Source organism: Sapajus apella, unplaced genomic scaffold (assembly GCF_009761245.1).
Source record: "Sapajus apella isolate SASKATOON/1434 unplaced genomic scaffold, GSC_monkey_1.0 scaffold6, whole genome shotgun sequence".
NCBI lineage: Eukaryota > Metazoa > Chordata > Mammalia > Primates > Cebidae > Sapajus > Sapajus apella.
The window spans coordinates 47,257,612-47,273,329 of NW_022436946.1; the positions used below are offsets into that span (position 1 = coordinate 47,257,612).

The window sequence follows — 15,718 nt, forward strand, 5'->3', positions numbered from 1 at the left end:
AGAAAGAAAGAAAGAAAGAAAGAAAGAAAGAAAGAAAGAAAGAAAGAGAGAGAGAAGAAAGGAAGAAAGAAAGGAAGGAAGGAAGAAAGAAAAAGAGAAACGGAAAGAAAGAAATAGAGGAAGGAAGGAGGGAGAAGAAGGAGAGGGAGGCAAGAGGAGAGAAGAGGAGAGGGGAAAGTTGGAGCGGAAGAAGAGAGAGAAAAAGAACTATCTTGCTTTTTAAATCACTCCTTAGGGGTGGAAACCCATGTACTGTGTCAATAAATAAGGTAAGTTCCTTAGGGTGAAAACAACAATAAAAATGTTTCTCCACATTAATATAACAGACTACAAAAAGAAAAAAGAAAGGCACAAGGATACTAACCATTATTAAAAACCTCTTTTAGTAAGTTTCAAAAGATTACTAAACAGTGTCTGGATGGTATGGTGGCACTAACCAAATAGAAGATTCCTGAAAATGAAAATTTAAATCTTTGAGCTGTTAGCATGTATAATTGCATTTAAATTAGTAAAACGCTTTATAAAATTCATTATATTTAATGAGGCAATTTATATTTACAAAACTCTAATTCTTGAAACAATGTCGATCTGGAAATCTTCATAGTATGAACGTGGCTATATTTACATTGCCTTTTTTATAGAGCTCTTTTTGTTAAGAGCTCTATTTTGTATTTTGAGAGTAATAAGAAAATACATAAATAGTTCACAGATAAATGTTTTCAAGAATATCATTGCTGATGTTACAGAATATTTATTCTTTATAGCTTAACTTCCTAATTAAAAGATATATTTTTATAATAAGATGATATGACAGCACTTGGAGAAGCATAGATTTCTTTTATATTAGAAATGTAGCTGAAATCATGCTCCACATTGATCACTGACATATTTAGCTTCATTTTTAAAGGTAAAACCATAGTATTTAGCAATATATTTATTTTTAAAAAGACACAGTATCTGAAGAAAAATAACCAGCTTGATTTAACTTTTATGCTCATCACTCTTTTTTTTAATACATGTATTCATTGATCAAGAAATATCCTAAAATACGTTACTTTCAAGCCTTCATTTAATATTTATTTTAAAGAGAGAATCCTATTTTATATATCTTGCTGGCCTGTATTTTGATAGTATAAAATAACTAAATGGTATTTTAGTATTCATTCAGGATAATTCCTAACTAATTCCGCATACAGTCTCTACCTGACCTACTAGCAGCCATACCAAAATTTGAGCTATTTCTATCAATGATATCCCTGAGATACCATTGTACTTCAATGGCCTAATGTATTCTAGCACACATCAACCAACCTTTTAGTTTGTGTTTGTCATTTAAATTATTTGTTAACTAATTATGGATTATATAATACATATTCTTAGACACTTGCTAATTAATTTCTGACTCTGTAGGCCATTTGACCAAGAATTATTAAGTCATATGTGATGGAGACAAATCACAACAATCACTGTGATTAATTGCAGAAAATTATCCTACCACATCAGATAATAAGCAAATCATAACATAGAATAAAATATTTATAGGATATAATATATAATATCTTACATAATATTGGTGTGTTAAATAAGGAAAATAAATGTCATTTAATGTGACCCATTAATTTTCTTCTTTTGAATATAACAATTTTGATTGGCAGCCTTTTAAAAACATCAGTTAATGCTATACATCAGAAGTATGAATTGACCTAAGATGAAAAATGACCGGTTAAATCACTCAAGTTAAATAATATATATAACCTTGATCTTGATATTCAGTTAAGCAGCTACCTTTTTAAAATTATTTTATTATTTACGGAAGCTATTCTGTAGTCAAAAGTAACTTTATGTGTAGCAACTATCATGATCCTATTCATTAATCACTGTAATTTTACAGCTAGAAAATTAAAACTTATGAAGTTAAGTTACTAACTAGTCAGAGCTAGGACAGAAACCCTATTATCTTGATTTTCATCTATGAAAGCTTTATCGTATTAGCCTGCCTCATTAATGATAATTTCATTCTCAGTGGAGCTTTTTACCTGGACTCTATTCTTACTAAATATTAATTTTTGAATACTAAATTATAAAGCAGACAGAAAAAAATTATAAGGCCAGAAGAAATACATATCTTTCTTAGAGAATTAAATTAGAAATCATGTTATGCTTTAGCCTGGATAATTTTACAATGATAAATATAATCAAAGATTAAAATATTCTCAGAAACCTTTACTATTACAGAAACAGTTACTCAATATCTTCATATTTGCAAATACAATGAGACAGAGAAAATTTGAGGATCATTATACATTTTTTAATTTTTCCTATTTACGCTAGTAAAAAAAAAATCAATAAATGGAGGTCTAACAAGAATCAACACAATTTTAGTCAATATAGCTTGCAATGCATTTTTAGAAAAAGCAATATTAATCATCACATTTTTGCTAGTAGTCATAATGATACAATTATTTTTTTAAGAGTAGCATCCAAATAACTAATATGTAATTGCTGGAAAATTCTCTTTTCCTAAGGTGCAGCAGTTAAAAATGTACCAGCTTTACAAATACTAATAAGGATATTATTTTTAAAAGAGCTGCTTGTTATAAGTCAGCTATCTGCAAAAGAGCCCTCTATGTATATTAACTATCTTAATTAATTCTTAGAACACTTTTCTTATGTATTCATAACTTATTTGTTTATTCATTGCTTCATTTATTTATTTAGAAAGAAGAAAGGCTAAGTAATTTTATCTAAAGTTAAACAAAGCTGAGTTATGCTTCCAAGTCTTTTTAATTCCAAAACTCATACTTACTATCTACGAAAGTAAAATTATTAGGCTGCTTATGACCAAAGCCCATAATCGGTTTATCTAATTCAAACTCCTAATCCACATATTTCCTTAGTCCAACTTTAAGGAGAAAGAAGAATAGGTAAATATTCTGCCTCCATTCTGTACAGCTTGATATGGCTGAAACAATGTTAGACTCGGCATCTTTGACCTTGAAAAACAACTTGACCATTGAGACACTTATTATCCTCATCTGCACTATATAGATAATAATATTTGCGTGATTCTCAGGGTAGTTTTGCATTAAAAAGCAGTATTACACTTTAAAAAGTAAAGTCATTTATAAAAATAAAGTGGTAAAATTATCTATCAAGCTATAATTTTAATTAAAAACAATCATTTGTGGATATACAAAGAATATGTATTATCATTAACAAATGACCTGAAAATCCTTTAGCTGATTTGGAAGTAGACCAGTTATTAAAATGAAGATTGGCCTCATTTCAAAGTAGAGTATTTTATATTTATACGTGGAGACATTTTAAAAATTCCTCCAATTTGTCCTTACGTGAGTCATTAATGGAAATTGAAAGACTTAGCTCTCAAAGAAAGGCAGTAATATTAAAACACAAAATGGACTATTTGTCCAAGTTTATTTATAGTTTTTAACTTCTGAAGAACGACACACTTCACAGCTATAATTTTTTACACTGAAAATTTACTTAGAACTTTTAACTTCTGTAAAGTTAAATGCAGCTACAATTTCTTACATCAAATGTAATTAATAAAAATTATAGATATCTTATGGTTCCTAAATGGGCATTGCTGGGAAAAACATAAATATTGACATGAAATATTTACAGATAATTTATAATACTGTTTGCATTCCTATACCTTACACAAAAAAAGTATATTCTTTTAAAAGGCATTGCTCCTGTTAGAACTAATTATTTAAAATTTTAACGGCAGCTTACATGTAGGTATCTGTGAACAACCTGTTTTTATTCTTCTGTTTCCATGAAATATAGAACCAGCTGGCTTTGCTACATGGTTTCCTTATAAATAACCTTTCAAATAGGATTCCCTAGTCCTGCAGGTTTAAACTAAACCCTCTGATTTTTTTCTTATCATCCCCCAAATTGAAATGTTTTGCTCATTCGTGCTTCTACGACGCTGATTTATATCTGTCTTCTACATTTGTTATTCAACTATACACTGAAGAACATTCTATGTGCCCTCAAGAAAATTTTTGAGCTATCAGTGCACTGGAAAAATGTAATTATTTAGAGATTGTCTTAGACCAAATTTGCCAGTGTTCTATAATAAAAACAACTACATTGACCAAAATAGACTACATCCTAAAAAACAACAATATCACATAGATTTAAAAATCTATGTGTGTTCAAGATGAGATACCTATTACACAAATTCAGTATCTGACCAGTAATTCATATATACATTTTTTAAATTTCTGAGAGATATTTACTTAGTTTACACGTAAGTAATAAGAGAAGGAATACTTTTGGCTTTAAGATTCTTTTATGTCAGGAAACTCAATAATTTATATTCAGACAGTTCAATAGAAACAATTTGTAAAAGTAAATACATTTTCAAATACATGGGGAAAATATTTTTATATACAAATCACATGAAAAGATATCAAACTATAGAAGTTATGTTGCTGTTCTTGCTGAAAACCTAAAAAAAAAGAAAAATTATGTATGTCTGTTAAAAGCAGACATATTCAAATATTTAAGAAATGCATAATTTTAAGCATAATCATTCTTAATATTATAAAATAGTTTACCAAAAATTTAAATTATTATATCTTAAAATTCTTGCTCACAAAGCCAACATATTATAAATATTACCAGGAAAAACATAACTCAGTATATAAGCAGCTTGTTACAGCCAGAAGTAAGTCTTAGAAGAGGGAAACAAAACCTTTCAACCAAATCTAAAATGTTATAATTGTCTCAGATACACAACAATTTCTTCAATTTCTTTCTCAGCGAAACTTCAGTAGAAATATATTTAAAATCAAAGAAAAGGTAAGGCAAAAAGTAAATTAATTATAAAATGCATGTGTTGATTAGTTACATTTTCAGGCATATTCAGATGAGAAAGGTTTTGGAGTATTTTAAAAGTTTGAATAAATAAAAAGCAATGTGTCCTTGATGCATTAATAATTACATCACAATTAAATCCATGTTTACAAAAATTATGATACACCATCTTTTGGTTATCTGAAAGGAATGCAATTTCCATTTTTAAAGCGTTTTAAGGTCCATATATTTCAACATTATTTTCTGTTTTTATTTTTAACCTGCTCTCATTTGAAAAAGAAACATTTGCATATTAATCTTAATTATCCAACAACTTATAAGAAAGGCTATCATCATCAAGAGCTATTTGTTTTCACTAACATTTACAATATGCGTTATAAAAAGCATTTTGTTTTTATCTATAAATTAATATATTATAATTTGAACATTATCATTAAAAGTAAGACAACATATTCATTATTTATCAATTTTATTCACAAAGTTCACATTCAACTAAACTTCATATATATCTGATAAACTATTTAGTTACCAACACACTTGTGCTTACCTTCAAAGGGCAAAACACAATTCATTGTAGATTTATTTCTCAGTAAATAAATATGTATTGAGTAAATAATTGATCTCACAAGTGTTTATCTTATTTTTGAAACTTAAGAAAACTAGGTTAAAGATGCAAGTATGATAAGTAAAAGTCAGCTGAATTTCTGTATGTTCTCAAACATATGACAAGATCCAAGACTATCTTACAGCTAATTTTAATAAATTAAGTAATGTGTTAAACAGCCATATAAATTAACCTAAATTTTCTCAAGAAAAATGAAGAATTGAGCCTAAGAACCTTATTTATCACAACAAATAAAATGAGTCATTTCCAATGAACCCATAATTATTTGATTTGCCATTTTGAATTATATAGAAAAATATTTTTTTCTTTATGATACTCTTTTAAAAGGTTACTGCAGTCAACTTCATTCTTAATTTAAACGATAGGTAGATAGATGATAGATAGATGATAGATAGATAGATAGATAGATAGATAGATAGATAGATAGATAGATGATAGTACATAGAAAGAGAGAGAGATATTAGGCCACCAGGCACTATTTGAGGCCTTGCAGAGACAAACAAAAAATATTAGGTCTTTGTCCTAATGGCATGAAGAATTTAATAGGTGAAAAGGTACCCACACACAAAAACAAAGAATATGAATAAAATAGTGTTAAAGGGATAATGGAGATGTGCCTAGGGGTGCACAGAGTGAAGATATCTAGACTTAATGCAGGAAATGGTTTGAAATGGGAAAGGATCTTCCCTTCTTTCTCAAAAGGAGATATATGTTTTTAGATTATCACAGTACCTGAAATAAACTAAGTAAAATGATAAAATAGATGAGTCACAATTTTTTTTCATTACAGTAGGAAATGAAAACATACTTCCAATTCTTAGAAACAAGCTATGATCTGTCATTATATCTTTTGATTCGGAAAAGCTTTCTGGACTAGCTAATGTCTCATTTTAAATGCCTAATACAAAGTGTTTGTGAGAGTTTGCAAGTTAGAATAACAGATAACATTTGCTCCAGTCAAAAAGAAGAATATGATCTTGGGAAAGTGAGAGTTAAAATGTAGTGTGGCTATGGTAAAGGTGCAAATTGAAGAGGAACAAAAGGTAAAACTACAGCAGTGGACAGGGACAGGTCTGACACGGTCTCATCTGCTAATCTAAGAAATCTGGATTTCATTGTGGAAGCTATGTAGAGACAGTGTGCAAAGCACTGCTGTGTGTGACTAGCATGCTCATGTAATATCCACTCAGTTATTTCTTTCTAGTGTAATGTTAATGTTTCATTGTTTCAGTTTGAAAAGGTACATTAATTTTATTTTTTAATTTTTAGGAGGTCATATAGATCCACAGAACAAGAGATCTGGGTAATCAAGAGATCTGGGTAATATCTGAAAATTTCAACTTAACTTGAACATAATAGCAATGATGCACATTATATTACAAAATTAAATCATCACATTCTTTGTTTTGTTTTAAACAAATACTTGCAAAACAAAATTGTGCTAGAGATACAGCCTAGATAAACCAAATGAACGGGATACATACAGGTACGTACAATAGAATGCCATATATCATCAAGAGACTAATTCATTTTATTTTAATACTGATCTAACTTTAAGAAAATTATTACATATGGATAATTTGAGATTCCAAGCAGAAAACCCATATTTCTTCTATGATATTCATTCTTATATTATGCATTAACATAGGAAATATCACATTTATTAACAAATACTGAAAATGATAATTAATGAGTTAATATTTCTTCTTTTGTTAGTTCTTCAGACTTAATTGCAAAATTCATTTTGACACTTTAGAAATAGTTATAACATAAAAAGTTACTTAGACACATAAATGCAACCAATATTTGATTTAGCCAAGCCAGCATAAATAACAATCCTGAATGTTTTGTGAAAACAAATCACGTTATTGTCTGAATTCTTCAAAAACTTTAGTTATTTTAGTCATAGACAAAATGAGGTTATAAGAATATACACTTATGAAAACACTCCCTAGTGTCAAGTACTATAATCAAGCAAAAATGTAGAAATACTGTATCCAAAATTCTGACTGCAGGAAGGATAAATAATTATGATATAAGTTACTAGATACAAAGGAGGATTTTTATTTTCAAAAATAATATTAAAGGTGCAAACACGACAAAGAATATTGGAAAAATATATTTACCTTGTATTCCTGTATGGCATTATTTTCAAAATACCACTTTTCTGCTCTTTACATTTAGCAATAAAAGCTCATAAACCTCTTAAATATTAAAGATTATATCATCTCACTCTGCCACAGTGGTCAAAGTCTAAAATATAGTGAGTTTTATCAAAAACAAAAGAGGTGTTTACACACAAGAGTAAATAATATACTAGAAGACTTCAAAATGTTAGTTTTTTTCATATCCAGATCAATTAATTTGCATACAAAAAGTATCATGTAGACTCTGAAAGGGTTCTTTTTCTAGTCTTCCTCATATTTATAGAAATGAGGAAATTATAGCATTAGAAATATGGAATCTGAATGAGGCGACAAATTTTTCAAGGATAATACCAAAAACATTTATGCAAATGACTACCTGCATTAAATGCAAAATATAGCAATAGCCTCAATATTTTTGAAGTTTATACATATTTTTAGAAGGTCTCCCGTGTAAAAAAATAAATAACCAATTAAGAATACTATTAAATGGGAAAAAGAAAATATAACATTTTCACAAACTCATTAATATAGAAAATTAACTAATTTCTCCTATGAAAGCTAACATCTTCCTTAAACTAGAAATGTATTGGACTAAAGCTATTCAAATGAAAACTTGCTCTTTAAATTGAAACTGTTAACCCATGTTGTATATAAAACCTCTTTTTTAATCTGCAGATTATTTTTTCTTTCATATTACAGTTTCTAATTTTTACTCAATTAACTATATCTCATCAGTAAGCCACAATGAACTTCAAGCCACAAAAGTTTTTTTTTTTTTTTTTTTTTTTTTTTTTCAGTCTCTAATAAGAGTAGAAATAGCTATTTGTCCTGAAGCTGGCTACAATTAAACATATTACAACTAAATTAAAAATCATAAAGGTGATCATGAGTCATTATATTTTGTTATATAATGAATGACAGACAATTTGGAGCAATAGTTCTAAGCATTATCCTTATTTGGTGTTGGTAAAATAAAAAATCTTTTGGTTTGTGTTTTAATATAACAACAAATAATGTTTTAAATTTAAACTGTAAAAAAGTAACATTTACCTTTTCCAATTGAGCGTTTTTTTTGGATTTGTATAAAAATTCTCCCACTGCCACAAAAACTGAAAGCACCAAGCCGGCTGCCAGAACAATGAAGATGCCACCAATATTCTGAACCCCCAGGGCGCTGGCCTCTTTGCTCTCCTCTTCTGGGCAACCATTGCCCCTCCACCATTTCTCCTTCATCATATGCAGCTTGCCTTCCTCTTGCAGCTGAAGAATTGCTATAGTAATCTTGTCTCGATATGGAGAACCTAAGAAAGGAGAAGTTATGTTAACTATTCAAAGAACCTGGAATTTCATAATTAAAGGTTAGCAAGATGAGAGGAGGGCAGGGATTTTTCAAAATGCTTCAAACTGTGCCAATGTTTTTTCAGAAGAGAAAAACAAGTAGAAAAGAAAAAGGCATAGACATTTAATAAGATGATTAAAGTGGATAGCTTTGCTAGCTATTGAGGGATTAAATGAATTTTGTTTTAAGAAAGACTATGTCTTCTAAATGGTGGACTCGGCTCACAGCCTCGGAAAATAGTAAGAAATAATCTGCAAAGGGAAATAGATAGAGTACAAAGATGTTTCATTCATATCTACAAATTATTATACACTGAAACCAGAGCACTGATAAAACAGCTATCTCTATTTTTAGAAAACTTGTGAAAAAAATGGTGTTTCTCAAGATTAAATGCAGTAATTTAAGGAAACCGTTAATAATAAGCTTTATTCAATGGTACCTTCTCCTTTGCAGATAATGGGCACTCATATCTGTTATGTGATGTGCATATCAGAAGTCACAGGTTGTATAGACTTGGATAATTTTTAGTCACTATGGTAATTTACTTTATAAATCAAGGGGCTTACAGCCTGATATTGTAAAAATCTGGGGGGTTATCAGTTTATTCATTAAAAGACAATTTTTTCCCCAGTGGAGGCAATAATATAAATAAAATTTAGTGTTTATGCTAAGTGGAAGTGCATTAGATATTACATGATAAGTAATATCTTTGCTAATTCTTTGGCTGTAAACATATAAAAATATAGAAGCATATGCATTTTTCTACACATGTTCCAAGGGATTGGTTTTATTGCTTTATCTCACCCAGAAATAGCCTACTACTAAAGTGAAATCTTCTTCCTAAGACACTATACTGAACATTCCATTTTTTTGTGTACAAATTCACCCATACTGTTTCCCTGTTTGCAGAAAAATGCTAAACATTTCAGGTTTTATTCAATATTGCCTGTAATTTTGTTTTGATTTATATGTGTCTACATCTATACATCATCTCTTTTAGTAAGAGAAGGCAATGTGAAAGTAGAAAGATGAGAATCATAGAATGTAAGTAACCTGTTGAAAAAGTTGGAGAAATGAAGATCTACCAAACCCAACTGGAGAGCTGTTTCTTTAATATAATCTTTTATCTATTCAGAAGCTGTAGATGTGTATGGCTTCTCTACATTTTTTACAGCTTTCCTAAATAAGGGCATTGGTCATTTCTATAATTAGAAGTCAAATATTTTCTTTTCATTATGCAATAACGCTTAAGTATACTGGAAGAATTTCTGCTTCTCAGTTTTTTCCCTGTGCTCTTAAAATACTAATCTAACACCAATGTTCAGTGTAAATTCTCCCCCTCAACCACTTCTGATTTCAATACATTAGCCCACTTTATACTAATTTCTATCTTTGTCACTCACTTACTGGGCATTCAGCCTAGGTTCCCTGGTATTATTATTTACCGGTGGGGATATGGCCTATTTTTCTAAGTACATTACAAGCTTTTTGGTATGGAGAATATCAATCTGTCAGTCTATCCAATCAGTCCATCCATCCATCCATCCATTCATTTATTCAACAGATGTAGAAAGATGCGTGTGCTTCAATATTTTTATATGTTTCTGGTTAATGAATTAGCCAAAATATCACTTATGTAATATCTAATGCAGATGAGTATCTACCTCCGTTAGAATAAACACTAAAGAACACTAAATAAATATCCATCTGTCTGAATTCTCAATGATTTTCAAATAATAGGTTCTCAACAAATGTTTGCATATTCTAAGGAGCATAATAACTCATCAAAAGCATTTTAACGTAATGTCAGAGCAATAACATGGTCCTTGAGTCTCTGTGATATGTAATAAAACACCATAAACTAAGGTAATTTTGTTTGACTATTCTGTATTTATTAATTTGCTGTATCTAGCCTGGCACCAGCTGCAAGATCAATTGTATAGGCTTCTATAGAATTCTATAATCTATAGAATGATGAAATTAGAAACAGTATATGCAAGAAATCTTGTGCTAATAATATTTGTGATAATGGCCACACCTGAAACTTGTAATTTCTTTTCTTGCCTGGTTTGGTTTTGTTTTGTTTTGTTTTGTTTTGTTTTGTTTTGTTTTGTTTGTAGACAGTCTCGCTCTTTCACCCAGGCTGGAGTGAAATGGTAGAAATTATAATTTCTACTTATAGAAATGACCAATGCCCTTATTTAGGAAAGCTGTAAAAAATGTAGAGAAACATACACATCTACAGCTTCTGAATAGATAAAAGATTGTTAAAAAAACAGCTCTCCAGTTGGGTTTGGTAGATCTTCATTTCTCCAACTTTTTCAACAGGTTACTTACATTCTATGATTCTCGTCTTTCTACTTTTACATTGCCTTCTCTCACTAAAAGAGATGTATAGATGTAGACACATATAAATCCAAACTAAATTACAGGCAATATTGAATAAAACCTGAAATGTTCAGTATTTTTCTGCAAACAGGGAAACAGTATGGGTGAATTTGTACACACAAAAAAATGGAATGTTCAGTATAGTGTCTTAGGAGGAAGATTTCACTTTAGTAGCAGGTAGGATCATGGCTCACTGCAATCGCCGCCTCTTGGGCTCAAGTGATTTCCCCTGCCTCAGCATCCTGAGTAGCTAGGATGACAGGCACCAGCCACCGCATCTGTATTTTTAATACAGATGGGGATTCACCATGTTGCCCAAGCTGGTCTTGACCTCCTAAGCTCAAGCAATCCACCCACCATGGACTCCCAAAGTACTAGGATTACAGGCATGAGCCACGGTGCCCAGCCTGTAATTTCTTTTCCATGAATATAATTTTAAGTAAGATTTGGGGAGGGTGATTACTTGGAAAGTAGACATTCAAATATAGAAAATTCCTAATCCACCTAAATATTTTGTGAGAGCTCATTTCTCACTTTGAGAACCATAGAAATAATATAATTTTATTGCCAACTCACTATATGCACCAACTGCATTGGGATGTCTATTTCAGTATCTTCAAACACAATATTCTTCATTATACTCTCAAGAACAAAACAAGACAAATAAACAAAGGCAACCTACTTTTCAGCAAATGATGGACACCTCTTGATTTCTTGCCAGATTTCCTATTTCCAGCATTATTGTGAATATCCAAATTTCCCATTGCTAGCAAACCTCAGCACACTTGCTTTAATGAACATGGGAATGTTTAAATGATATTTGATTTGAATCAAATATACAAAGCTAATGGTCTTATTAGGCTTTTAACAGAGTGAAATAATATAGGGAATATAATCAATGCCAATAAATCACTGACATGTTTTACTTGTCATTCCATCATTGATCTAGTTTAAACATTTTTTAAAGGACCAGTAATTTAAAAATGAATTATTACTTCCTTAATACATAATTTGATGCTCCTTTGGAAGTATTTCTACAAATATGACAGTTGAAGTCAAATGTGGACTGAAATTTCAGCTAGTTGAAAAACCTCAGGGACACACTAAGACCAAAGAATGAAAGTATCTTCCATTCTTCTAGTGACATGAACAGCCATGCACTTAGCTCTAATGAAGTGAACAATCATTAATTATGTAAATAGAGACAGTTTCTCTCAAGTCCAAACTCCCACAACAATCCATATGCTGGCAAACAAAGAACTGATGGTATTGAATTTCAACTGAGAGAAGCTTAGAAGTCATACTTTAAGGTTGCCTTCAAGAAATATATTTTTTCAAGAGGCCTCTAGGTTTAATTAGAAAACAACTAAAGAAAATTTAAATGTGTGTATGATAACATGCATTATTGTAACTTAGAGTCAATTTTCAGACTGTTAAGAGGGCAAATAACAATAAATGAATGCAGGAAGATAGACAAAAAATCTGGAAAACTGCAACACTCCAAATAGACAGATGGCCTTCAGTTTCAGTTTTACTAAAAACCTTCTGAGAATATATGGTCATAGGGTGACCATATATTTTCACTTTTTGTGAGATCCTATGACATATTTTATCTAAAATTTGCACATTTAAAATGTTGTCAAATAAATTATTTAAAAGAAGATTCAGGATAAGCCAAACACTTTTAAAGCCAAATTTGGTTGGAATCTTCACTCCAATATCTGAGCTTTGGTTCTTTTTATATTACTGCTCTCAGTGGGCCTTTCTGTAGTTATTTAAACAAATTCTCCATACAGACAGTAAGGAACTGATATGTTTGTAAAATGATCTTTCTGCAAATTGCTGAAAGATCCCATTTGCATAGATCTGCTTGCAAACAGACAGGGAAAGGAAAGAAGGAAAGAAGGAATAAAGGAAGGAAGGAAGGAAGGAAGAAAGGAAGGCAGGCAGGCAGTCATGGTACATATGTTTACTGCATAGTGAAGCCTCTTCATATGTCAGATGTATAAGACCTGATACTCAAAATGAGCCCTCAAAGGATGTATAGAGGCAGTTTTAAGTCACATACAATGACAGCGTTAGATGGGTACATAAAAACTACACAAGTATCAAGCCAGAATTTCCTCAACAATCAAATTATTGTCTCTAAGTGTCCCTTTTATATTAAATTTTTATCAAATATTTTTATGTAATATTGTGATTTCATGAGAATCTCTCCCAAGACATAGATTAAAACTCTTTAAGAGATTAAACTGTGATTATTATAAACAGTGAACACAAATCTCACCAAATATTTCAAATATAACTTGCTGGATTTATTAAATTGAGTTATTCCTACCTTCTTTCTCTCCCTTCCTTTCTTCCTTCCTTCCTTTTTCCTTCTTCCCTTTTTCCCTTCCTTTCCTTCCTCCCTACTTTCCTCCCTACTTTCCTCCCTTTCTCCCTCTCTACTTCTTCATTCTTCTGTCCTCTCTTTCGTTTTTCTCTACCTTTCCTGTCCTTTTTATATCTTATTCTGTTTCCTTCCCCTTCCTTCCCTAACTTCCACTTCCCTCTCCTGCTCTTCTCTCCCTTCTCCCTCTATCATTCTTTCCCTTACCCCTTTTTCCTGCCTCCTTTCTTTCCTCTCTATCATTCTAAGAAGCTTACTTGTAGAATGAAATGCACAGGTAGTTCTAAACACTTAATTTTAAAGTCTAAGTCTACCATATACAATATATTGATTTACTTATTCTATTGCCTTTTTACTATTCTGTACAAACTCTCAATTTTATAGACCAACATTTTTCTATTTATCTTATTTCATTACATCTAGATAATACAGAAATAATAAAATAAATGCAGTTAGCATTTCTTTTAACTCTGAGGGAGGCTTATTGATTGATAAATAACTTTTCTTTAAAGATTGCACGGTGGCTTACACCTGTAATCCCAGCACTTTGGGAGGCCGAGGCGGGGGGATCGCCAGGTCAAGAGATCGAGACCATCCTGGTCAACATGGTGAAACCCTTTCTCTAGTAAAAGTACAAAAAATTAGCTGGGCATTTTGGTGCACGCCTGTAATCCCAGCTATTCAGGAGGCTGAGGCAGGATAATTGCTCGAACCCAGGAAGTGGAGGTTGCAGTGAGCCGAAATCCTGCCATTGCACTCCAGCCTGGGTAACAAGAGTGAAACTCCATCCCCCAAAAAAAAAAAGATTGCACAGCAAATTGTTCAATAATGATCATGCTGAAATCACATTATGCTATATTTAAAAATATATACTGAAATCAAGTATTCTATATTTAACATGCTGAAATTGCATTATCTTACATTCTGGTAACCTCTCATTCAGCCTTTCAAATGTTTCTTTACTTTCAAATCAAGCTTCTGTATATCTTAATCAATTACAAGCATCAGAAACAAAACCATTCTTGCTTTCTATACAAGAATATTTCCCAAGCTGGATATTCCCACATGCCCTTCTGCTTTTGGTAAGTGTACATCTGTTTGATTTTTAAAAGATTACTTGTTCAAGTAATCTTGAAAAACACTATATATCAAATACATCTCATGCAAATTCACATTATACATTAGCAAAATAAAGGCTTCCATGTATCTACTAAAGGAATGAACAGAACATATTAAATAAAATTTGTTTGTAATGTTTAAATTTATTGTCAGGAAGAATTTTTCCCTCTTGCTTATTAATGTCCCCATAAATTCTTTTCTTTTAAATTCAATTTGTACTGCTTTAGAAACAATAATTACTACTAATACTTGTAAGGTAAGATAACCTTAGGTAGCAATTACTATTGTTATTACATGTGTTTTCTCTGTTGAAAATATGTTGTCCCTTGGTTAGATTTTTCTGTCTGACCCTATGTAGTCTTCTTTCTGCCTTGGAATTTATACATTGTGAACTCAGAGCTTATCATTTTTTTTTTTTTTTTGTGGACTCTCATTTTCTTCTATTGCTCCGTGTGCTTCATAAGAATTCACAGCAAACTGCTTGTATTGAAACACATTTCCACAGATGGCTTCAAAGTCTCTTTGCAAGATATTTTTGTGGGACAAGAGTTATAAGAACTATTTAAATATATCTGTGTATTGAAATTGATGAAACCAATTTTTAAGAAATAATAAAAAGATGTTTTGTTCTTCCTTATTAGAACTCAAATCCTTCATACATGTAGTTAAAAGTCTAAAGGGCTTACTGGGTATTGCTTCTTTCATATGACATATCTTCCCTGGCCACCTCCTAAAGGACATTTGTTTCTTTAATTTTGTATTCATTAGTTATTCAGATATTATAATTATATTATATTACATGCTGTATATAACCTAGAATAAGGCAGTGGTCTGGTACTAGTTGCTCCCTTTGGGTCTGG

At 30.8% G+C, this 15,718-nt stretch overlaps 1 protein-coding gene across 7 annotated transcripts in view; it reads right to left on the minus strand.

Annotated features, from left to right (window-relative positions):
- GRIK2 (glutamate ionotropic receptor kainate type subunit 2) overlaps positions 1–15,718 on the minus strand; it is a 728,978-nt gene that overhangs the window by 5,880 nt on the left and 707,380 nt on the right. For 4 of the 7 annotated variants that reach the window (XM_032275168.1, XM_032275169.1, XM_032275170.1 and 1 more), the window contains one exon: positions 8,671–8,921. The exons of 1 other annotated variant lie outside the window; for it this stretch is intronic. In XM_032275168.1, coding sequence (XP_032131059.1) covers positions 8,671–8,921 — 251 coding nt within the window. Of the gene's footprint in view, positions 1–364; positions 452–8,670; positions 8,922–15,718 lie in introns of all 7 variants that reach the window. 2 more of the 7 variants (XM_032275172.1, XM_032275173.1) reach the window with 1 other exon arrangement.